General features: G+C 36.2%; 1 protein-coding gene and 1 long non-coding RNA gene across 2 annotated transcripts; both read right to left on the bottom strand.

Moving 5' to 3' along the window:
* Nucleotides 1-445: 445 nt before the first annotated feature.
* On the bottom strand, nucleotides 446-4883 carry LOC107644897 (protein SGT1 homolog). Its single transcript, XM_016348849.3, has 10 exons — nucleotides 4433-4883; nucleotides 3443-3512; nucleotides 2863-2987; nucleotides 2542-2665; nucleotides 2066-2162; nucleotides 1880-1945; nucleotides 1404-1539; nucleotides 1121-1206; nucleotides 939-1043; nucleotides 446-822 (listed from the first exon to the last, which is right to left on the bottom strand). Exons 1-10 carry the CDS (start codon nucleotides 4590-4592, stop codon nucleotides 715-717), a joined length of 1077 nt encoding a protein of 358 aa, XP_016204335.1. The 5' UTR covers nucleotides 4593-4883; the 3' UTR covers nucleotides 446-714.
* A 7517-nt stretch (nucleotides 4884-12400) lies between these two features.
* On the bottom strand, nucleotides 12401-24227 carry LOC110262687 (uncharacterized). Its single transcript, XR_002347624.2, has 2 exons — nucleotides 23885-24227; nucleotides 12401-12627 (listed from the first exon to the last, which is right to left on the bottom strand). It is a non-coding gene; the product is annotated as an uncharacterized LOC110262687 (long non-coding RNA).

The raw sequence follows: 24227 nt of genomic DNA, 5'->3' as shown, positions 1-24227 counted from the left end.
CTACGTTAATATACTCCATATTATTGATTGACCTGTCATTATACAATTACACGTGACCAAACTATAAAGTGACACGTGTCACTAATGATCCACATCATCAACATACATCAACATGCCGTTAATTGAAAATGAATCAAGAATCATGAACAATTTTAAAGCATGATGCCAAACTCGGATGCCACTTTGGGGTTTAAACTCGTTCAGGAAGTCAAGGTAAATGGCCCCGTAAAAATAGAACGATCCATTCTATACTCAAGCCGCAACTTTGAATTCAATGACACCATTTTCCACAATATGATGTTAATATCCAATATCCTTGTAACGAAAGTGTCATTATTATTTGAATAATTTTACCGTTTCCTATCCCTTCTATTAGCTCTAGAAGTAAACAAAAATGAGAAAATTTTTATTGATGAAATCTATATCTAATTGCTAAATTAAGATATTTGAACTCAAATTTATTTATGAAATTCATACTTGGTTCCCTTGATGTATTAGTAGAAATCAGGACACAAAAGAAGCATCATTTGAAACAGACATGACCAGAACTGCATTATATTCCAGCAGACCCCAAGAAAACAATCACTCTACCATGCACTATCTAAGTCTTAACCAAGAGTATCTCCATGAAAAATAACAAAAGAGTCAAATATGCATTTTGTTCAACAGCATAATCCCACACTCAGTATACATAATCGTTGTCAAGAAAACAGACTAATATTCCCATTTCTTCAACTCCATGCCATCAGGAGGACTTCCCTCCACCTTCTTCGATCCCACTTCTTTCCAGTTTGTTGACAGCACTGTCCCGTTAGACTCCACCTGCAAGAAAAATTTAACAAGCACCAAATGCTTAGCATATATACAAAATTTGCTAGAATTCTCAGCATCAGTTGTGTTCTTTCAATACATAACAAGATGACAAATATGAAACTTACAAATGATTTTCTCATTGCTCTTCGTGTATCCTCGTCCGCATCTTGATATATTTCCCGGAAAAACTTGTTTAGAGCTGCATCGCCATCAAGCTTTTCTTCTTTCTCCTGAAATAAACAATATCATGAGTAAGAGGCACACTGAAATGGAGTTAAATACATTTTTACATAAGCAGCAGACAAACCTCTTTCTTTACTTGAGCTTCAAGCTTATCCCAATCAACCCTTGTTGGTTTTGAGGATGGGTAAGTTGGTCTATTGATTCCTGTGGCTGCAAAATTTAGGCCAAGGAATATAGCATGTTAGCATGTGAATTTTGATACATTTCGGGGGATATATGAACATGCAGAACTTGTTTCAAATCCCTATCTAATACTCCTGGACAGACCCTTTTACTCATGCCAAACTGAAAACTACTGCGGATTCAATTAAGATTATGCATATTACATGCTTACAATATAAAGTTACCTGATGGGACAACAACCATTTGTGGAACTGTAGCTCTGGTGAATTCAAGAGATGTCCAGTGAATAGGGTCTGCTTTTACGAGTCTTATTTCAATTTTTGTGGACAAAACTTCATATCGGCATCTGGAAGGTATGATCTGATTGAAAACAAAAACCAGTAAGAATGACATACCAAAAAAAACAAAAACAAAAACAAAGCATAGCTAAAATGATCATACACGGGTGGTTAATTCATATTTTGCAAATACAGGATCAGCTATATTTTTCCATAATTTTATGAGTTTTGATATATGTGAAGAAACCACAGCAAAAATTCAAACCAAAACTATTTGAATTGAAACAATAATGTAGCTGAGATAACATAAAATTACCACCCAGACATAAATACCCACATTAAAACCAAACCAATTTACAGCGGAAGCTACATTTGTCCCTGTGCCCAAGCTTATACAAACAAGGAACCTCACATTCATATACCTTTCCAAATAACCGAGGTTGAAAAACATATGGATCTTCTCCAGGAACATTAATACTAACACTCAGCTGCAAAAAGAGGAGGGAAAAAAAATCGTTTAAAGTGCAGAATCCAATTATCAAATATATTCTAAAGTGTAATAAAAAAGGCATACAACTGACGAGATAGTTTTATAATGTGAACCATACTATTTGTTCGCCAAAGTCAACAGTAACATTTTCCCTTGGAATGCCCTTTGCAAATACAGTTACAACCACCTCATTAGGTTTCTGGTAGAACTCATGCCTGCAATTTTTTTTTCATAAACAAAAAATGGCTAGTTGATTAGAACCATCGTTCACAAGAAATATGACAGATGCACATATGCTTTCAAAACGTACATAAGCAATACCAATATTTACAAGGTAAAAGATTCCAGACAGAGCTATTTATTAGTCGTCCCAATCATAAACCAATATACAGAGAAACCGGAAGAAAACAACAAATTAAAAAAAAATCTGCAACAAGATTCTTGAAATGCTCATAAAAAACTAAATACCAAAGAAAACAATTTGCAAATATACACAATAATTACATCAGTACTAGCACTCTCCACATATAGGCAAAAGCAATATCCATAGCATAGAGGAGTTAAAAAAAAATCCAGGAAGCGCCTTTTACTTGCCTATATTTAGATTTAACCACTGAAACTGGAGGCTGCTCTGGAAGAACATTCTCAGGCTGAACTTCGTTTGCTGATTCTTCCTGTGTTGTGGTCTTCTCCTGTATTGGTGTGTCATAAGATTCTTCTGTTCAACATAATATACCCAATCAAGAGTTAGACAGTTCATGGCCAAACTAAATGTGTATGCAAAATTTTCCCTTTCAACCATCAAAGGGGCAATCACGAGTAACATATAACTTAAAAACAAACCAGAAGTAGACAAGAGAAAAAATACCAGATTAAAAAGTGGAAAGAATTTTAGCACGTAAAAATATACTTTACCTGCAATAAGCTTATCACATTCTTTGATTAACTTAGCAAATCTTGATTCTCCTGGAGCTAATGAAGCACCGACCTCTAGAGCAGCCTTAGCAGTTTGATATTCCTCAAGTTTCATGCACGCCATGCTGCAACCAAAATAACATATCAGAATTTAATCAATGAACCTATCGATTACAGCAGTTAAACACAAACATGGAATATCAAATAGAATATGGAGAGATCTGATTCAATAAGTTGCACAGCACATCAAATAGTATGTAGTATGTTGTCAGATGAAAACACGAGTTGAGGCAACCATCACCAAAACTGCATCACTTTGTTCCATTAGGGATTCCACGTGATGCAACCACATCATAACATGATGCAGATATTTAATATAACAATGAAAACTATTCATATTTTCACATAACAATAAAAAGACAAATCATCAAAAACTGACCATATTTAGATCGGGAAGAAATTAACTCATGACAATGCATTAGAAACATAATCTAACCCAAATAAAAACGCCATATGAATAGTAAGTGAAAATCAAACAAATCCAAGACAAGATTTTTAGAGCAGGTAGCGCTTTAGTTACCCTTTACGCATATATGCCTTTGATAGAGAAGGATTTAACTCAATTGCCTTGTTTGCATCAGCAACAGCCTCTGCACAAAATCATAAATGTTAGCCAAAAATAGTGAATGAACACAACTAAATCTCCAAAAGTAAATGTTTATTTACACCTAAAACACACACAATATCAAAAGCTCACAGGAAAAAGTACATATACAACAAACATGGGAGGAATGAGCGAGTGAAATAAGGAATAAGGAATCATGTTTCAAAACCTAAACAAATGAACAATTAGATAAACATGGGATAGGTCAATCATGTGTTCATTGTCCAATTACAGAAGTCTTATCAAAAAGAGATTAACATATGATAAACAAAATGACCTTTTCTTTTCATCCGGAAATCAACCTGTTAACTCTAAGCATTGTATTCTTATTATAGACATGTATTATACATTAATTCTATATGGAGGTTCAAAACTGTACAAATTATCTTCTTTGAACACAGGAGTACACGCACCATTCAATTGAATTTAAGTATATGGTAAAGTAGTTGAGCATTGCCCATCTTTCAAGCCAAATATAGCTCTTCCTTGAGAAGGCATATTGGAGACACAAAAACAGAACTAAAGTACATGGAAAACAGAGACACACATGAAGCAAAGAAAGGGAAACGTGTGCAAAAGAGAGAATAACACTAGAGTAAACACTGTATAAAAGACAACTGTTTCAGAACATTACTTTTTTCCACCCTCAAAGCAAACAATCGAAGACATCATTCATAACCACCAACTTAGCACGTGCAAGGAATTCTCCTCCAATAATGATTAAAAGCAATTAAAAAAAAAACAACTTCGTTAAATTCCCATAATCTTTCCAGAATCTACCTTCCACACAAGATTAACCCAATTGAACACAGTTTCAGTCCCAAGCAGAAATCAAATAATTCAAACGAAACAAGCAAAAGGGTATGCGAAAAACACAAACTTGATGAGGAATGAAATAATTGATACCAGTGAAGTTGGAGAGTTTGATGTTGGCTTGGGCACGGTCGGCATAAAGTTCAGCTCTGGTGGGTTCGATATCAATGGCCTGAGAGAGAAGTTCAACCGCCAGCTCAAAGTGATCTTCCACAAACGCCTCTTTGGCTTTCGCTTCCAGATCAGAAGCCATGGCACAGGAAACAAACGAACACTGCACACAGAAAGAGAAAAAGGGGCAAAAGAAGAAAATTGGAGAGAGAGAATCGAACGCCAAAGGAGACTGTGATTTTAGGGTGGGAGAGTTCGAAAAAACAAAAACAAGAATGCGATTGACCTCAGAATTGGAGTTTATGGAGATGATTTGGAGGGGAAGGTTAAGAGAAGGAAGGAGAGAAGGGAACAGAGAGAGTAGACTTTTGCATTGCAAAGTCTGCCCACAAATAATTTATAATGGGGAATTTGAAATAAATGAAAAATAAATAAATGAAAGGTTTGTTAGCTTTTTTTTTTTTTTCAATTTTTCCCTTTTTTCAAATAAAAAATAGTCACGAATCAGAATAGATCGATTCAACTTTTTGTTTTTTATCCTCTATTTCGCATTTATCAAGGTCTAAGAGCTTGTTCGAGTGTGTTTTTTAAAAGAAAAAATTTTTTGAGTTATTTTTTTTTTAAAAGATCTTATGAAAAAGTAAAAATAATTTTATGTTTGAATATTTTATTAAAAAGATCTTTTTATCCATCAATTATATTTGGATATAACAATATACAAGTATTTTTTATTTATTTATTACATAAAAAGATTAAAAAAAAAGTAAATTACAACTTTTCAAAAAAGATATTTTTTTTTAGTGCTTTTACTTTTATTACTAAAAATTTGTCAACTACGCTAAAAAATAAAAAGAAAAGATCTTTTTTCATTAAAAAAAGATAAAAAAGATATTTTTTATTAAAATAATGGCGCCCAAATAAGTACTAAATATATTGATATATTCTACTATTATTAGGGGTGTCCGCGGATCGGATTGGATCGGATATAGCCGAAAATTCGATCCGATCCGTACAATTTTCATCGGATCGGATCGGATATGATATCCGCGTTTTTTAGTGCCAGATCCGATCCGATCCGATCCGCAATCGAATATCGGATATATCCGCATAATTAAACCTTCTCTTTTTAATCATATTTCTACGTAAAAAAATTCAATAAAAATATTTCTTTTATACTTTTAAACTTATTTATTCCTAAAATATTTTTAATCAAACTCTTTCTAAATAACAAAAATAAAATAATACAATATATGAATAATAATTACTAACTAAAACATACAAACAAGTAAATATAATACCAAACATATATATTTATTTATTTTTAATTATTATTGTGCAGATCTGCAGATCCGCGGATCGGATACGCGGATGTAGAGCAGATATCCGCGATCCGATCCACAATCGTGCGGATCGGATCCGATCTGATCCGATCAATTTGCGGATCGGATCGTATCCGCAATTTTCGGATCAGATGCGGATATTTACCACGGATCTGTGGATACGATCCGATCCATGAACACCCTTAACTATTATGTATGCATTTTTACATTAATGCAATTTTTTTACTTTATTTGGTAGGGTGTGGTGAATTTTACAAAAAGATTTTTTTAAATTATTATTTATTAAGAGAATTCTGCCTATGCTATATTTGCAGTCCATATTCGATTCTAATCTCGGATAAAAGATAAGGGGTGTGTTAGGCCTTCGACAATCAACATAAAAATTTAGTCAAATCTTCATGATATGGACTAAGGTTACAAAAATCGGACCGGTCAATAAACCGATAAAATTACGGATTTACTAGTTCGACCAAAATTCAACCAGTTTAATTAAATATTAAATAAAATTATTAAAAAATATATATATAATTTCAAATATATAAATTCAACCTATAATCTTTTATCAATAAAATTGAGATGAGTTTCAAGCTTTCTAAAACCAAAATAAATAACTTCATAAGAAAATTTTTAACCAAATAAAAACACTCTTCACCACAAATTATAATCAACAACAACTCAGACTTAATCGAAAAAATTAACAATTTATTCTAAAATCATTCTAATAAAAAACAACAACTCAGAATCACTATAATCAACAAAAACAAAATAAAAAAAAAACAGCAACTCACAATAGTTACAATCAACAAAAAAAAAAGAATGCAATAGCAACAAAGTTCTATCCGAAAATTAGACTCTAAAATCAACAGAAGAGCAATTCAAAATCTGAGGGATCATTATAATCAACTCCAGTTTCATAAACATTGGCAACTCAAAATAAAATAACAAATTCACAAAATCAGTAACACAAAATATTTGAGGATCAATAACAAATTCTTTCCAGAAAATTTAACAAAACAAGAAAAAATTTACAAAATCAGTAACTCAAAATGACAAACCCTCTATCAGCAACTCAATTATTAACAATAAAATGAGCAAACACAGAAGAGACGAGAAGGAGGCAGCGACACCGGCAAACACAGTATTATCAATGAAGGTTGTAGAAGGCTTAGAGAATAGGGGTTGAATCTATGACCTTCTTTTATTTTAATGAAATAAGCCTTTACTTACAAACTTTTACTTAGAATCTGTTTGAACTGTGCAGCAGAAACTTTATGAGAAATAACACAGGCATATATCCTGGTTCAGTTGTCTTGTGCCACGCAACCTACATCCATTCTCCATCACAACTGTGGTGGAATTTTCACTATAGTTAAAGTATTACATACACCAATTACATAGGATTCACACAATCCTTTTCTCTCAAGTTCTCAACTAACTTGACTTGGTTATGCTAATAACTAACTCTTCACTCTTAGTGCTAACCCAACTAAGAAAGGGACACCTTACAGGTACAAGATACAAGACAATAGAAACAACATAAAGAAATATGAAATCACTCTAGGCTTTTCTCTCAAGTGTATCACTCAGCCTTTTGTCACTCATAGGTTTTTTCTTGATTCCTCTCTTTCAGCCTTTTTCCACTCAAGAAATTACAGAAAGATATACATTGAAAATGAAATACAAACTATAAAACATGAAGGAGATTAATACATTAACAGCCTCTGTTGCTATAAGTTGAACCGGATTCAGTTGACTCTGATTAAGTTCTTCATCTTGGCGGAATGCTTCTTTTACTAGAAAACACTGTCCAAAGTTGATGAATTCTTCACAGAGAAACTCTTCAGAGCAAACTCAAAATCTAGTTCTCCCTCCTTGCCTTCAGAAAGAAGAAAAATTTTCTTTTGTACCTCTTTCAATGTTGTTGAGTTGCTTTCTTCCAATTCAACTCCTCGAGCTGTGTGCTTTACCAACTTACCATTTCACTATTTTCAATTAATCCATAAAATAGGAATTTTGAATCTGAGCTTGACCGAAAACCTCAGGGTAGCAATGAAAAAGTTGTTCAGTGGTAAACCCATATCTGAACCCTTGAGTAAGAGCTATGTCCCCAAGAAACAATTTGGCCTTTGATTCACAGCAGTGATTATCAGAAATCACTTTCTCCATTTATCCCAAATTGGAGTAGCAGAGAGTTGGAGAAGGAGTGAAGAAAGTAAATTGCATGCAAATGGAAATAAATCACCTTTAACTGCTAACTTAGCCTAAATGGGTTTGATTTGGGTGATTAGACCTTTGCTTTTTGCTTAACCTTTCTCTTTCTTTCTTCTCTAGTGAATGAATGGAGAAGAAGAAGCTCTCTCTCTCATTCTGATTCTGACCGAAGCACACTTGTGAAGTGCTTTGGAAGGCTTCACCTTGAGTGATGTACCTAGAGCTTGGATTCTCTTCACTTACCTCTTAGCCCATGTGATTTCTTTATCATTTCTCATTTGGGCTTCGTTTGTAAATATTGCCGACAATAGCAGATTTTGTTTCTTTGTTCCATTTTGGGCTGCTGCTATGCTTATATTTTTGGTCTACAACACTAAATAAGACCATCAAAACTAATTAGGTGTTTAACCCAATAAAATAGTATTTGTCATCATCAAATTAAAATTAGTTATCTACATAACTCAACAATCAAAATCTAAGTATTATAAGAATCCAAGTCACAATGCTTACAAACAGCGAGGAGGAAGGGGAGTGACAGCGACGACTGAGGAGACGGCGACACCGACGAACACAGAGAGAGAGCTTGAACAAGGGAGACGACGACGGCCACAGAGCTTCCACACGACGGCGAGGGAGCTTCCTACAATGGCAACACAGCTTCCAAGGATGACGACAGAGATTCCTACAACGGCGACACAGCTCTTGCGACAGCGACGGAGCTTCTGCACGCGATGCCTCTACCCAGCGAAGACAAGTTCGGCGATGACAATGAAGCGTGGTGGCAGGGCTTTGGCGGTTGCGATGGCTGCAAAGCTAGGGGCTGGAAGGCTAGGGTTCTTTGTGCTTTCAAATTAAAATTTGCAGTTCAGTTTCAAAGAGGAGAGGGGAGGAATGGGGCTTGGGTGTGTTAGGGATTTAGGGTTTCCTTTTATTAATTTTTTTTAGAATTTAAAACAGCGTCGTTTGAAGGGGTTTTTGAACTGGAAACCTTGAAAAAAATTGACCGATTTTGGCAATTCACCGGTTAACCGTTGGTTCGATTGGTTCTTTGCTAGACGGTTTATGAGGCTAACCGAACCGGTCTGGAGATCGATTTCTAGTTACCCCAATTTGAATCGATCGGTTCGGTTCAATTTCAGAACTATGATATAGACTAAACACGTTATTGCGCTAAAGCTAGGTCGTTGCTCGGAAGCAACGCGTTATATGGCTCGCGTACAGTGGCAAATGAGCAAGAGCCGCTGCATCAGTGTCCGGGTGTAGTGTTAAATGAGTAAGGGTACTCGCATTTTCGTGAACGGACAATGGTAAATAAGCTAGTTCACAAAGAAAAAGGTAAAGGTAAAGGTCGGAGCAACAGAAGGTTGAGATTTGGGACATAGAACATAAGCACGCTAACAGAAAAATCCATGGAGGTGGTGGATACCATGAAAAGGAGGAATATTAACATCATGTGCCTACAAAAAACAAAATGGGTCGGTGCGAAGGCTAGGGAGTTGAAACTTCTGGGTTCAAACTTTGGTATGTAGGAAAGGTTAAGATTAGGAATTAGGTAGGTATTATCTTGGATAAGCAGTGGAAGAAGGACATAGTGGATGTAAAGAGGATGGAAAATCGAATCATCTCTATCAAATTTGTGGTGGAAAGAGGTACTTTTCATGTGATTAGCTTCTATACACCGCAAGTAGGTTCGTACGAGCAACACAAGATAAGGTTTTGGAAGGATCTAGAGAGTTTGGTCCAAGACATACTTTCGGGAGATAAGATTTTCTCAGGAGGAGATTTAAATGGCCATGTTAGGTGAGAAGTGCCTGGGTATGGAAGAATTCACGGAGGCCATGATTTTGGGGTGATCAATACCGAGGGTAAAACTATTTTGGACATTTCTTCAACCTTCGACCTTCTCATCGCAAATACATATTTTAAAAAAAGAGATGAACATTTTATAACCTATAGAAGTGGCATGACAAGCTCTTAAATCGACTTCTTCTTGTTGAGGAGAGTCGACCGAAAATTTTGCATTAATTGTAAAATTATTTCAGGGGAGAGTTTAACAACACAACATAGGATGCTCGCCATAAATTTTGGCGTTGAGCAAAAGTTGAGGAAAAGACATCATACGAAGAACCCAAGGACGAGGTGGTGGCGGATGAAAGGTGAGGAACAAAGAAGCTTCCTAAAACGGGTGGGAGAAGAGACAAAGTGGGGTGAAGATGGAAGAGCGAAGGAGAGGTGGAAGGAGATGATAGAAGTTATTAGAAGAACAACAAAAGAAAGTGTTGGTGAATCTAGAGAGATAGGACCAAGAGACAAGGAGTCTTGGTGGTGGAATGCGAGTGTACAAGAAAAGATAAAGGCAAAAAGGGAGTGCTTTAAAGAGTGGTCTCTGTGCCGCAATACAGATAATTGAAAAAATATAAGGTGGCTAAGAAGAGACAAAAGTAGATGTAAATGAAGCAAGAATTAGAGCATATTAGGGTCTCTACCAATTTTTAAGCACAAAAGAAGGAGAAAAATGTATATATAGAATCACAAAGAGTCGTGAAAGAAGAACGAGAGACTTGGATCACGTTAAGAGCATAAAAGATAAAGACGGAGAGATTTTGGCTCAAGAGGAGAAGATCAATGAAAGGTGGAAGAGCTACTTCTACGAGTTATTTAATGAAGGACAGAAGACTCTTTCGAGCCTTGATCGGTTATGCATAAGGGAAGAAGATCAAAACTCCGACTACTATCGAATGATTCGAGACTTCGAGGTAAAGAGGCTCTAAAGCGGATGAAAACTGGCATGACAGTAGGACCCGATAATATTTCGATTGACGTTTGGAAGGGTCTTGGAGAGAAAGGCATCAATTGGTTAACAAAGCTTTTTAATGAGATTTTAAGGTCAAAGAAGATGCAAGATGAGTGGAGAAAGAGCACCTTAGTACCTATATACAACAATAAGGGGATATACAAAGTTGCGAAAACTATAGAGGGATCAAGCTTGTGAACCATACTATGAAGTTACGAAAAAAGCTGATAGAACGGAGGCTGAGACACGAAACACAAGTAATAGAAAACCAATTTGGTTTTATGTCAAGCAAATCTACCACTGAAACGATACATCTGTTAAGAAGGGTGATAGAGAGGTACCGTAGTAATAAAATGGATAGACATACGGTGTTTATTGATTTGAAAAAAATGTACGACATGGTGACAATGGAGCTCTTATAGAAGGCTTTGGAAAGAAAGAGAGTAAAGATCGCATATATTCGTATAATTAAAAACATGTATGATGGGGCTACAATTAGTGTGAAGACTCAGTGGTGTGACAGAAGAATTTTCTATTGATATAGGATTACACCAGGGATCATTAGTCTTGGAAGTACTCACAGAGCATATCCAAGAGCCTGTGCCATAGTGCATGCTTTTTGCCGATGATATCGTCCTTATAGGAGAGTCAAGGGAAGACCTAAATAAGATGTTGAATTTGTGGTGAAAAACTCTAGAAGTGTATAGTCTTCGCATAAGCCGTAGCAAGATAAATATATGGAATGTAAGTTCGGCGGCCGAAGAAAAAACCCTAATACAGAGGTGAACATTGGAGAAAACATCATATGAAAAGTTAAAAGTTTTAAATATCTTGAATGCATCATACAAGATAATGGATAAGGGTGGCAATACTACCCGAACATGTGGGTACTCACCCCACCCCTACCCACTCGGTGAAGGTTTTTAACGAGACGGGTTCTTGGATTGGGCAGAGCGGGGTCGGGTTTAGGTTAAACCCGCCCCCAACTTATATAATATATGTAATATATATAAAATAGTTAGTCAAATAATTAATAATATTATATTATATTTAAGTTTTTATTTTAATTTATGTTATGTATGCAATGATGGTTATATAAATTTTAAATTTTATTTTATTTGTTGGATTTTAATAATTATAGCGGTGGGTAAGGGTAGGGCGGGTTAGGGTTTAACTTTTTACTACCTGCGGGTAGAAACGAGACAGGTTCTATGCGGGTTATTGTAGGGCGAAGCGGGGTTGGGTAGGATAAAAATCCGCCCCATTGCCACCCATAATAATGGAGAGATTGAACAGGATTTAAATCAAAGGATTCAAGCAAGTTGGTCAAAATGGTAGAGTGCGTCTGGTTTTATATGTGACAACAAAGTGCTTTTAAAACTTAAAGGTAAATTCTACCGCACTGCTAGGGGTGTTCGCGATGCGGTTTGATTTGGTTTTTGAGAGAAAAGTCATCCGATCCAATCGTTTAATTGAACTACGGTTCGGTTTGGTTTGATTTTTTTATCCAGATCATCCGAACCAAACCAAACCAATTAAAATCGGTTTAGATAGATTCGGTTTGTTTGGTTTTATCAATCAATTCGAAAAAATACTACCATACTATTTCACAAAGTCATAACATTGAAATCGACAAACACAAATACACAATAGCTAACAAAGTCTTGATCAAATGAAATTCGATGACAAATGAAATTTAAATATGGAAATTAAAGAAGTTTAAAAGTTCAATAGTCAAAATAACTGAAAATAAATATAAATTTTCATCAAAGGATAGCCAAGTTATGGTGTCTTCTCCAACAAAACAGCTAAACTTCTTTACGTAAACCAACCTGAAATCAAAATGCAGTTACATAATAAGAACAATAGTAATAATAAAAGTGTTTCCATCTTTGATTGCTACTGTACAACACAACTTGCTAACCCTGACCATGTTACTCGTCAACAAAAGTGTTTGTATCCAAGCAGTCTCAGCTTTTTGGTCAATAAAAATGTTGCCTCTTCATCCTTTTCTACCTGTTTGTGACCATTTCTTGCATGTATAATGTCTACCAAAATTATCCTTTTATTCTTATAAGGACTCATATATCATATATGCAATTTTACTAATGCAACTATAATTTTCAACAAAAGGAAAGTCACTGATTCAAAGAATTGACAATTCATCCCAATCTTATCAAGATACTCATATTCAAAGAAAACCACAGCAATTCATTTAGAGATGAAAAACGGCACTGAGAAGCACTTAATCAACTCCAGATATCCATACTCTAACATAAGCGCATGTGATGCCTAGCTCAACTCCAAAGTTTCACATGGCAGTAACTGTTAACCTTGCGGCCTTGACTAACAAACATCAGTTATATACCTCATACCAAATTACTAAATACTAATAATGCTTGCAATTGCAAAGCCTAGAAAATTTCAAGCACCAAATCATTGTACTACTATTGTACATATGTCTATAATCCCATCAATTCCCTAGAAAATGAAACCTTACATTTTTCTCAGATAAGAAAATTTATGGTCGTTTGTGCATGTTGTGATCGAATGATATCTTCCAATACAGGGAAAGGGGAAGCGTGCATGCAGATTCTTTCCTAGTACATCATAACCAAAGCTACAAGTGTTATAATGAACAGGACAAACTGTCATTTTTTTACTATCATTTTTATCTATCAATCCAATTTCTTTGGTCTAATAATTCAACAGCAGAAACACAACAACAAATAGATTAAAAATAGGAAAACAAATAAATTAAACAATGATCAGTGAACCAGGAATCAGAAGCAACTTCCCTAAACAATGAACAACAAATAAAACAATGAACACTGAACCAGCAAGAAAACAACAACCAGCAACAACGAAATCAAATAATCAGTGAATCAATAACAAGTAAAACAATAAAACAAATAAAACAACAAATTTCCCTAAACAATGAGAAACAAATAAAACAATAACAAGTTAACAACAACCAGCAACAATGAATCAATGAACAATAATTATTGAACAGAAATTAGTCAAACTACTTAATTACATACTTGACTCGGAGGCTCGGGCTCCATATCTCACTTGAATCGGTGGTTGGGTGGCTTGGTGGTCGGTGTTGTGTTGTGCTGTGCTGTGCTGCGCTGTGGGTGGCCAAAAACGTTGCTGGGTGGTGCTGTGCTGGGTGGCTCGGTGGGAAGAAGGCTTCGGCACTGCTGGGAAGAACGCTACTGGGTCGATGCTCGCTGGGAAGAAGGCTCCGGCTTCCGCGCTGCTGGGAAGAAAGTTGTTGGATCAGTTCTCGCTGGGAAGAAGGCTTCGAAGGCGCTGCCAGGTGGTGGGAGGAATGGTTTCGAGCTCGAGACTCCAGTGCAGAGAGCGAGAGTGCGAGATTGAGAGAAGAGAGCAGCTAGAGCTAGGTTTACGTTTGGGGGTGGGGGGGTTAGGTCACGATTCAAGAGTCACGTTTGGGGGTGGGGGGTTTGGTTTTTGATGGTTTTTTATATACCTGTTTAGTTCGGTTCGGTTGGGATTTTCATTGTCAGAACCGAAAACCAAACCAAACCGTAACAAAAATAGCAAAATGTGTTTTTTCGGTTTGTTCGGTTTTCGATTTTTTGGTTCGATTGGTCGATTTAGATCGGTCCAGATCGGTTTTGAACACCCCTACGCACTGCTAGCAGACCGACTATACTTTATGGTACAGAGTGTTAGGCGACTAAAGAGGAGCACGAATATAAGTTAAGTGTGGCAAAGATAAAGATGTTGAGATGGATGAGTGGTAATACGCGATTGGATAAAATACGGGACGAAGATACAAGAGAGAGTTGGAGTAGCACCTATTGTGGAAAAGATGGTAGAATCGCATCTCAGATGGTTTGGACATATGAGAAGAAAACTGACAGAACACCCAGTCAGGAGGAAAATGGGCAAGGGGTGAAAGGCAAAGAAAGTAGGAAGACCATCCATGAGGTGGTCAAACGAGATCTACATGTAAATGGTTTTTCTGTAGACATGATACATAATAAAGCTCAATGCGTCCTTTGATCGATGTAGCCGACCCCACCTAGTGGAACAAGACTTTATTGTTGTTGTTGATGTTAAAATCTTTCTTTTGGTCATAGCATCTGAAAAATGATTGAACCCTCAAAGAAAGGAAAAGATCCAATGGAAAAAACTTCTAGAACAAACCTTAGGGTTTTACCAAAGGACTTAGACACCATCATCGAGGATCCAATCGATACCTCCAACGTAGACAAAATTCTCTTCCTTTTGATGTCGACTATCATGTACATTGTTTTCTAAGTCCCTTACTGCCCTTTTGTAGTATCGATGAAGTCTTCTCTTTCTTTTGGATTTTGCCGAACCAAGAGCTGTTTATAAAAAACGATATTTACATGGCTCTCTTCGATGACAAAACCCACACTTTTTGAAACAATCCTAAAATTTCTAAAAGTACACCCTTTTTGTCCTGGTTTAAGAGACTCGAACCTAACAAAAAGAAATTTTGGGCTACAAGTGGGATCTATGACCTTATTCGACTGTCTCGATATCGACTCACTACTCATCGCTGGATGATTGGAGTTGCTCTTTATTTTTGGAGTCAAACAACCAACAATCTACACCTTCCATGTGAAATGGTAGGCCCAACTTTGTTCAAAGTTGCTACAATAACAGGTCTCTTCCCTATGGGCACCATTATTATGCATGACTTAAAGCCATAGAAAGAATACACACTCAATTCGAATAGTTCATCTTATGGGGAATTCATCAAAAACAATATGGGACAAGGTGATGACCTTGTCACTGATGAAGAACACATTGTGTTATTGGCTATATGGGATAGTCTTTTGTTTGCGCAATGTGACAATGCAAAAACTCTATCAACCATTGGCAACACTCTTCCATGAGAGCACATTGAGCTACTGCTTGGCTAAACTCCTTTTAGAAAACTTATTAACTTATACGAAGAGTTAGGTCTAATGGTTGAAAATCTGCGAGATCGATCTCCTCTCATGGAGATCCACTATTGTTATTCCAATTATGGTTGAATGTTACCTTCAAGAAGTTCATGGTAGTCGATGGCGCTCCTATCGCCGACAAAACGCCGCATTGAGGGCAATAGACCGTTAGTATTGAAGCCAAATTTCTCTTGTTCTTTTGTGGGAGATTTATTTTGGGAGGTTTTTACCAAGCTTTACAATGCCAAATCCTTCTAAAACGATGATCTCAACTTCACTCTTTTGTCAAGTGCAAATGTGGTCCTGATTTCAAGCCTCCATAATCAAGTCTAAAAACAAAAAAGGCAGCATTGGTCCACTTTTACTGCTATCCAAGGGTTTGCCATTGGTTTTCTGGTATACAAAAAAGATCAATATCAAATAACACTTCATGCTCCTCACCTAGTTGCTCGACAAATGGGATTTTCTTAAGCATTACCAGCTCCCTTGGTCGAAATTATCCAGTCAACTTGGTACAAGTTTATAATTTGAAGCAAATTCATTAGCACTTGAATCAAGATAAAGGCCGTCGATTTGATTACAATCCCGTTTATTTCAATGCCGTTGATTTCATCTCCAGTTGCTTTGTGACAATCTTTCCTTAAATAGTGGCAAAAATATTTTTCACAATGTGATCAAAATCTTAAGCAAATTCACCAACTGGAGATGAAGTCAACGGGATCGTAATTAAATCGACGACCTTTATTTTGATTCAAGAGTTGATGAATTTGCTTCAAATTATAAACTTGTTGACCAAGTTAGCTGGATAATTTCGACCCAAGGGGAGCTGGTAATACTTGAGAAAATCCTATTTGTCTAGCAACTAGGTGAAGAAAATAAAGTGTTACTCGATATTGAGCTTTTTTGTATACCACAAAACCAATGACAAACACTTGGATAACATTAAAACTGGACCAGGTGTTATTGTTGAGGCGCTGTCCCTCTTTGTTTTCTAGAGGCTTGAAACCAGGCCACATTTGTGCTTGACAAAAAGAGTGAAGCTGAGATCCGTTTTAGAAGGATTTGGCATCGTAAAGCTTGGTAAAAAGCTCTCCCACAGAGGAACTAGAGAAATTTGGCTTCAATATTGACAGTTTATCGCCCTCAATGCGGTGTTTTGTTGCGAGAAAAGCGCCATCAACCACCATGAACTTCTCAAAGACAGCATTCAACCATAATTGGAATAACCATAGTGGACCTCCAGCCTTGAAAGGAGATCAATCTAGCAGGTTTTTAACCATTAGACCTAACTCTTCATATAAGTTTCCTAAAAGGAGTTTAGCCAGGCAGTAACTCGATATACTCTCATGGCTTAGTATTGCCAATGGTTGATAGAGTTTCTACATTGTCACACTGCACAAACAAAAGACTATCCTATATAACCAATAGCACGAGAACACAATGTGTTCTTCATCAGTGACGGGTCATCACCTTGTCCCATATTGTTTCCAATGAATTCCACATAAGATGAACTATTCCAATTGAGTTTGTATTCTTTCGATGGCTTTAAGTCATGCGTAATAACGGTTTCCATAAGAGAGAGACTTGTTATTGTAGCAACTACAAAGTTGGGCCTACCATTCCACATAGAAAGTGTAGATTGTTGGTTGTTCGACTCCAAAAGTAAATAACAACTCCAATCATCCAATGATGAGTAGTGAGTTGATATCGAGACAGTCGAAGGTCATAGATTCCACTTGTAGCCCAAAATTTCTTTTATCAGGTTCGAGTTTCTTAAACAAGGTCAAAAAGAGTGTATTTTTAGAAATTTTGGGATTGTTTCGAAAAGTGCGAGTTTTGTCACCAAAGAGAGCCATGTAAATATCATTTTTTATCAACCGCTCTTGGTTCGGCAAAGTCGGAAAGAAAGAGAGAACTTCATCGATATGAGAAGAGGATAGTATGGGACTTCGAAAACAACATACATGATTGTCGACGGAAAAAGGGAAGAGAATTTTATCTACGTTGGAGGTATCGATTGGATCCTCGATGATGGTATCTAAGTCCCTTGATAAAACCCTAAAATTGGTTCTAGAAGTTTCCCCATTGGATCTTTTCCTTTCTTTATGGGTTCAATCATTTTTCCGAATGCTATGGCCAAAAGAAAGATTTTAACATCAACAACAAAGCCTTGTCTTACTAGGTGGGGTCGGCTACATGGATCAAACGAAGCCATTGAGTTCTATTATGTATCATGTCTACAAATAGACCATTTACATATAGATCTCGTTTGACCACCTCATGAATGGTCTTCCTAGATTTTTTTCTGCCTTTCATCCCTTGTCCATCTTCCATCTCATCCACCCTCCTGACTGAGTGTTCTATCGGTCTTCTTCTTCTCTTCTCTCTCTTTCTCTCTCTCTTATATCTTCGTTCCTTATTCTATCCAATCGCGTATGAGCACTCATCCGTCTCAACATCTTCATCTCTGCAACACTTAACTTATGTTCGTGTTCCCTTTTGGCCACCCAACACTCTGTACCATAAAGCATAGTCGGTCTGATAGCAATGCGACAGAATTTACCTTTAAGTTTTAAAGGCACTTTTTTGTCACATATAAAACCATACGCACTCTGCCATTTTGACAACTTGTTTGGATCCTATGATTTACATCATGTTCAATCTATCCATTATCTTGTATGATGCACCCAAGATACTTAAAACTTTTAACTTTTCATATGATGTTTTTTCCAATGTTCACCTCAGTATTAGGATTTTTCCTTCGGTGGCCGAACTTACATTCCATATATTTCATCTTACTACGGCTTATACACAGACCATACACTTCTAGAGCATTTCTCCTCCAACTTCTTATTTAGGTATTCCCTTGACCTTTCCATAAGGATGATATCATCGGCGAAAAGCATGCACCATGGCATAGGCTCTTGGATATACTCTGTGAGTACTTCCAAGATTAATGTGAAAATATACGGACTTAAAAATGATCCCTGGTGTAATCCTATACCAATAAAAAATTTCTCTATCACACCACTGATTCTTCACACTAGTTGTAGCCCCATTATACATGTCTTTAATTGTATGAAGATATGCGATCCTTACTCTCTTCCTTTCCAAAACCTTCCATAAGCAATTTCTTGGTTCTCTATCATATGCTTTTTCCAAATCAATAAACACCATATGTAGATCTATTTTATTACTACGATTCCTCTCCATCATCCTTCTTAACAGGTATTCGCTTCAGTGGTGTATATGTCTGATATAAGACCAAATTGGTTCTCTGTTACTTGTGTCTCCTGTCTCAGCCTCCGTTCTATCACATTTTTCCATAGCTTCATAGTATGACTCATGAGCTTGATCCCTCTATAGTTTTCGCAACTTTTAATATCCCCCTTATTCTTGTAGACAGGTACCAAGGTGCTCTTTCTGCATTTACCTTGCATTTTCTTTGATTTTAAAATCTCATTAAAAAGCTTGGTTAACCAGCTGATGTCTTTCTCTCCAAGTCCTTTCCAAACTTCACTTGGAATATTATCGGGTCCTACTGCCCTGCTATGTTTCATCCGCTTTAGAGTCTCTTTTACCTTGAAGTCTCGAATTCTTCGATAGTAGTTGAAGTTTTGATCTTCTTCCCTCATGCATAATCGACCAAGGCTCGGAAGAGTCTTCTGTTCTTCATTAAATAACACGTAGAAGTAACTCTTCCACCTTTCATTAATCTTCTCCTCTTGAGTCAAAATCTCTCCGCCTTTATCCTTTATGCACTTAACCTTATTCAAGTTTCTCGTTCTTCTTTCACGGCTCTTTGCAATTCTATATATACATTTTTCTCCTTCCTTCGTGCCTAAAGACTGGAACCCTCTTATGCTCTAGTTCTTGCTTCACTTACAGCCACTTTTGTCTCTTTCTTATCCACCTTATATTTTTTCCAATTATCTGCATTGCGGCACAAAGACCACACCTTAAAGCACTCCCTTTTTACCTTTATATTTTCTTGTACACTCGCATTCCAGCACCAGGACTCCTTGTCTCTTGGTCCTATCCCTCTTGATTTACCAAAACTTTCTTTTACTATTTTTCTAATAACTTCTGTCATCTCCCTCCACATCTCTTCCGCACTTCCATCTCCATCCACTTTGCTTCTTCTCCTACCTGTCTTAGGAAGCTTCTTTGTTCCTCCTCACCTTTCAACTACCACCACCTCGTCCTTGGATTTTTCGTATGATGTATTTTTCTCAACTTTTACTCAACGCAAAAATCCATGACGACCATCCTATGTTGTGTTGTTAAACTCTCTCCCAGAATAATTTTACAATTAATGCAAAATTTTCAGTCGACTCTCCTCAACAAGAAGAAGTTGATTTGAGAGCTTGTCAGGTCACTCTTATAGGTTATAAGATGTTCGTCTCTTTTTTTAAAACATTCATTTGCGATGAGAAGGTCGAACGTTGAGGAAAAGTCCAAAATAGTTTTACCCTCGGTATTGACCACCCCAAAATCATGGCCTCCGTGAATACTTTCATACCCAACCACTTCTCTTCCAACATGGCCATTTAAATCTCCTCCTAAGAAAATCTTATCTCCTGAATATATGTCTTAGACCAAACTCTCTAAATCCTCCCAAAACCTTATCTTGTCTTACTCGTCCGAACCCACTTGCGGTGCATAAGCGCTAAACACATGAAAAGTATCTCCTTCCACCACAAGTTTGATAGCAATGATCCGATCTCCCACCCTCTTGATATCTACTACATCCTTCTTCCACTGCTTATCCACGATAATACCTATCCCATTCCGATTCTTCACCTTTCCTGTATACCAAAATTTGAACCCAGAAGTATTCAACTCCCTAACGTCCGTACCGACCCATTTTGTTTCTTATAGGTACATGATGTTAATCTTCCTCCTTGCCATGGTATCTACCACCTTCATCGATTTTTCTATTAGAGTGCCTATGTTCCATGTCCCAAATTTCAACCTTCTATCGTTCCTACCTTTACCTTTATCTTTTTCTTTGTGAACTAGCTTATTTACCTTCGTCCGTTCATGAAAATGTGGGAACCCTTGTTCATTTAACACTACACTCGGGAACCGATGCAGTGACTCTTACTCATTTGACATTGTACGCGAGTTATACAGCGCGTTGCTTCCGAACAACGACCTAACTTTAGCGCAATAACAACCTAAATTTTCATGTTGGCTGTCGAAGACCTAACACAACCATTCTCCTTTATTCGAGCTTGGGACCAGCTATGTACCGCAGATGTAGTATAAGCGAAGTTTTTAAAAAAGGCAAAATAATCTTATATTTAAATATAATAACATAAAATATTATTTATTTATTTATTATGTTAAAACATCTTTTAAGAAAAAAGATTTTTAAAAAGATATAAATTATAATTTTTCAAAAAAATATTTTTATTATTTTTTAGTGCTTTTATTTTTATTATTAAAAAATTATTATTCACACTAAAAAATAAAAAAATATATTTAAAAAAATTCTTAAAAAAAGATTTTTAACAACTTAATAACATTTAAACAAGTTCTTTTTCTCTAGTTACATCAAATCGAAGAATTTGGATTGGTTCGTTTATTTTGCTATATTTCAATTATAATTATTGATTTTTTTACGTTTATTATTCTAATTTTATTCCAAATTCTCATGAAAAATGATTTATTATCAAACATAATGATTAATTATTTGAGCATACAATTTGCAAACTTGGTGAATGCATAGCAACTAATTAATTATATTTCTCTCTTTAATAAATTCATTATTGTTTTCCAGACGTGCTTTGTGAAGCCAATTTTAAAATTAGAGAAATACTACCTAAATAAGTATTTTTATAATTAAGTTCATAATTAAATTTTATTATATTTTAATGAACATCTCAATATATTTTAACGCTGATCTTATTCAAATTTATACATGCATTTATTAAGATGGATTTTGTTATACTAATAAATTATTAGACTAATTTAGTTAAATTTAATTACTAAAAAGACTTAGTTATATACCATCATTTTTAAAATTATTGTTGTTTTCTCTTTATGTATTCATTATTCATATCTTACATAAAATCAGATCCATATCTAAAGGTATCTCAATGAATTTGATTTTGAGTTTAATTTTAATGCTTATATACTATAAAATTTGTTGAGATTGTCATATATTTGAAAAGAATTGGGTTGATTTTATATTATATTTTTTATCTTTGTATCTTGTAGTGTATTAGATTTCATTGATTTTAAAATTTAAATTACACATGATCTAATGTAACACAAATTAATATAAAGAAAAGTTACAATACACATTGAAGTTATACTCCTTGGACAATACTATTCCAAAGGTGGATCATTAGCTAACCATGTGGGAATTTAAAATATCGTTGTTAGATCTTCGATGGAATTCACATTAAGAACGCAACCCAACGATGGCTTACCAAGATGATGATAATGAAACTTGTTATGTATATATGTTATTTCTAGTTTTCTACCCATGTGCACTTGAATTTGCTTATGCTAGTTGAAATTATGGGAACTAATTAAACTCACAAACATATCAACTTAGTGTGTATAATATTATTATGAGTGCACTACATTGATCTAGAATAAACGAAGTAAAAACTTGTACAAATCTAACTAAGCTAGGTACTTTTAATTTTTAAATAATAACTAGAGCCTAGACTAAATTCTCCTCTTTGCAATACCCGGATATCAAAATGTTAAATGTGACACCATTCAGTTTCACCATCACATACATCAAGCTTCTAGGCCTACCAACTTTTCTATTTCTGCAAAGTGCATGAAGCAAGGTGTTGTAAATCAGAGTGTTTGGTGTGACCCCTCTGCTAGACTTGATCACCTGCAAGAGCTTAAAGCCCTCACCAATCCTATTGGTCAAGCAGAGCCCTTTCATCAAGATCCCAAAAGTATAATCATCCCCAACAACCCCAGACTCCATCATACTCTTCCTAAAAAAACTCCCTAGCTATGCTAATGTCCTCCTTCACAAGGACACCAAGAATGGAGTTGTATATCTTTAAGGAAGGACTGCTATGAAACTTGTACACTAAGTCAAGGACCTTGATGACTGCACGAGTCATGCTGGCAGCAGACAATTGTGACAAAGATTTCATCGCCAGGAGGGTGCCGATTGAGTTAGGCATTTCGTCAAGCATTTGCTTAACGCTGTCGAAACAACAGAAAGTACATAGCTTATGGATCAAGGCATGGTATGTGGATTGGAAGTGGGTGAAGCTGGGTAGTGAGGAGGCCCATCTGAAAGTTTCAATGGCCTTGGAAGCAGTTTTCTGTTCAAGGATGAGGTGGCAGACATGGTCCTGTGATGGGGTAGCAGGAGCAGAAGCAGACGTTGATGAAAGGGAACGAATTTGGAAGGTGAGAAAACGCGTGAGAGCGAGAGATTTGGATAATATAGAATTTTACAGTGCGTTGTAGAGCTTTGAGGGCGGCATTATTTGAAGGGGCCAACAAAATTTACAAAAGGTTTTAACTTTCAAGTAAATGAATCTGTTTCTAGAAATGGGTTATGAAAAGATAGTAACTTTGATTTGATTATAAGGGGTATATATGGACTAGTGAAACCGGTTTGTCTTAATCCAGACCCAGCCTAAATATGTACCAAGCCTATTTTTTAGACCATAACCTAATCTTAAACTCGTTGAAACCTATACACATTCGAGCCACAATGATGCCAGGTAAAAAGCGGATGAAAACCAGAACTTTAATAATAATTTGTAAAAAGAGATATTCAGAGAACAATAAACAAACAGAACACCAAAGCACAATAACAATAAACAGAACAATAATCAGAAAAATCAACAATAACCGCATCAACTAAATTAGAAACAAATCAGAAAAAAAAAACAGGTAATAATCAGAGCAAAAATTCAATTTACTGGTAATCAGAACAAGGATCAGAATTCAGAACACCAAAATAGCATCACTAATTAATTTTTTCCAGAAAAAAAAAAAGAGAGGGAAAATACCATTACTGGTAATCAGAAGTCAGAACAATAATCAAAATACTAATCAGAACAATAATCAAAACACTAATCAGAAGTTCTAAAGATCAACATTAATTTTTTTTTAAAATAAAAAAGGAAAAAAATCGGTTTACCTGAGCTTGAGAACAGGGAAAGGGGCAGTTGAGCAGAGGTGGTTGCTAACTGAGCTTCGCCGTGGCGGGGCTAACCTTCGCGGGGACTGATGGTGGCAGAGAAGAAGCAGACGAACGGGAGCAGCAACGCCGGAAAATAGAGCAGAGAAGCGCCAGCGCACGGACCGTCGCACCTCGCAGCTCTTGATGGTGTCGTCGTCACTGAGAAGCAGTGCAGCACCGTGGCCGTGAAGCATCTACGACAGTTCGATTCAACCAGAGAAGCGCCGAGAAGCAGTCGGACAGAGGAGCTTCGGCGCGGGCCAAGGTGACTCTGTAACGAGTAAAATATAGGCCAAGGCCC

The sequence above is a fragment of the Arachis ipaensis genome, chromosome B5, assembly GCF_059453495.1.
Source record: "Arachis ipaensis isolate K30076 ecotype BB chromosome B5, ASM5945349v1, whole genome shotgun sequence".
Classification (NCBI taxonomy): Eukaryota; Viridiplantae; Streptophyta; class Magnoliopsida; order Fabales; family Fabaceae; genus Arachis; species Arachis ipaensis.
Note: the sequence above shows the minus strand (reverse complement) of the source record. Positions and strands in the feature narration are given on the sequence as shown.

What these genes read in the sequence shown, in the direction of transcription:
- LOC107644897 (XM_016348849.3), bottom strand. Translation starts at nt 4,592, where the DNA reads ATGGCTTCTGATCTGGAAGCGAAAGCCAAAGAGGCGTTTGTGGAAGAT. An exon ending in AAGGCATATATGCGTAAAGG is followed by an intron (nt 2,988 to 3,442) that starts GTAACTAAAGCG and finishes TTTTGGTTGCAG; the next exon opens with CATGGCGTGCATGAAACTTG. An exon ending in GAGCAATGAGAAAATCATTT is followed by an intron (nt 823 to 938) that starts GTAAGTTTCATA and finishes TTTTTCTTGCAG; the next exon opens with GTGGAGTCTAACGGGACAGT.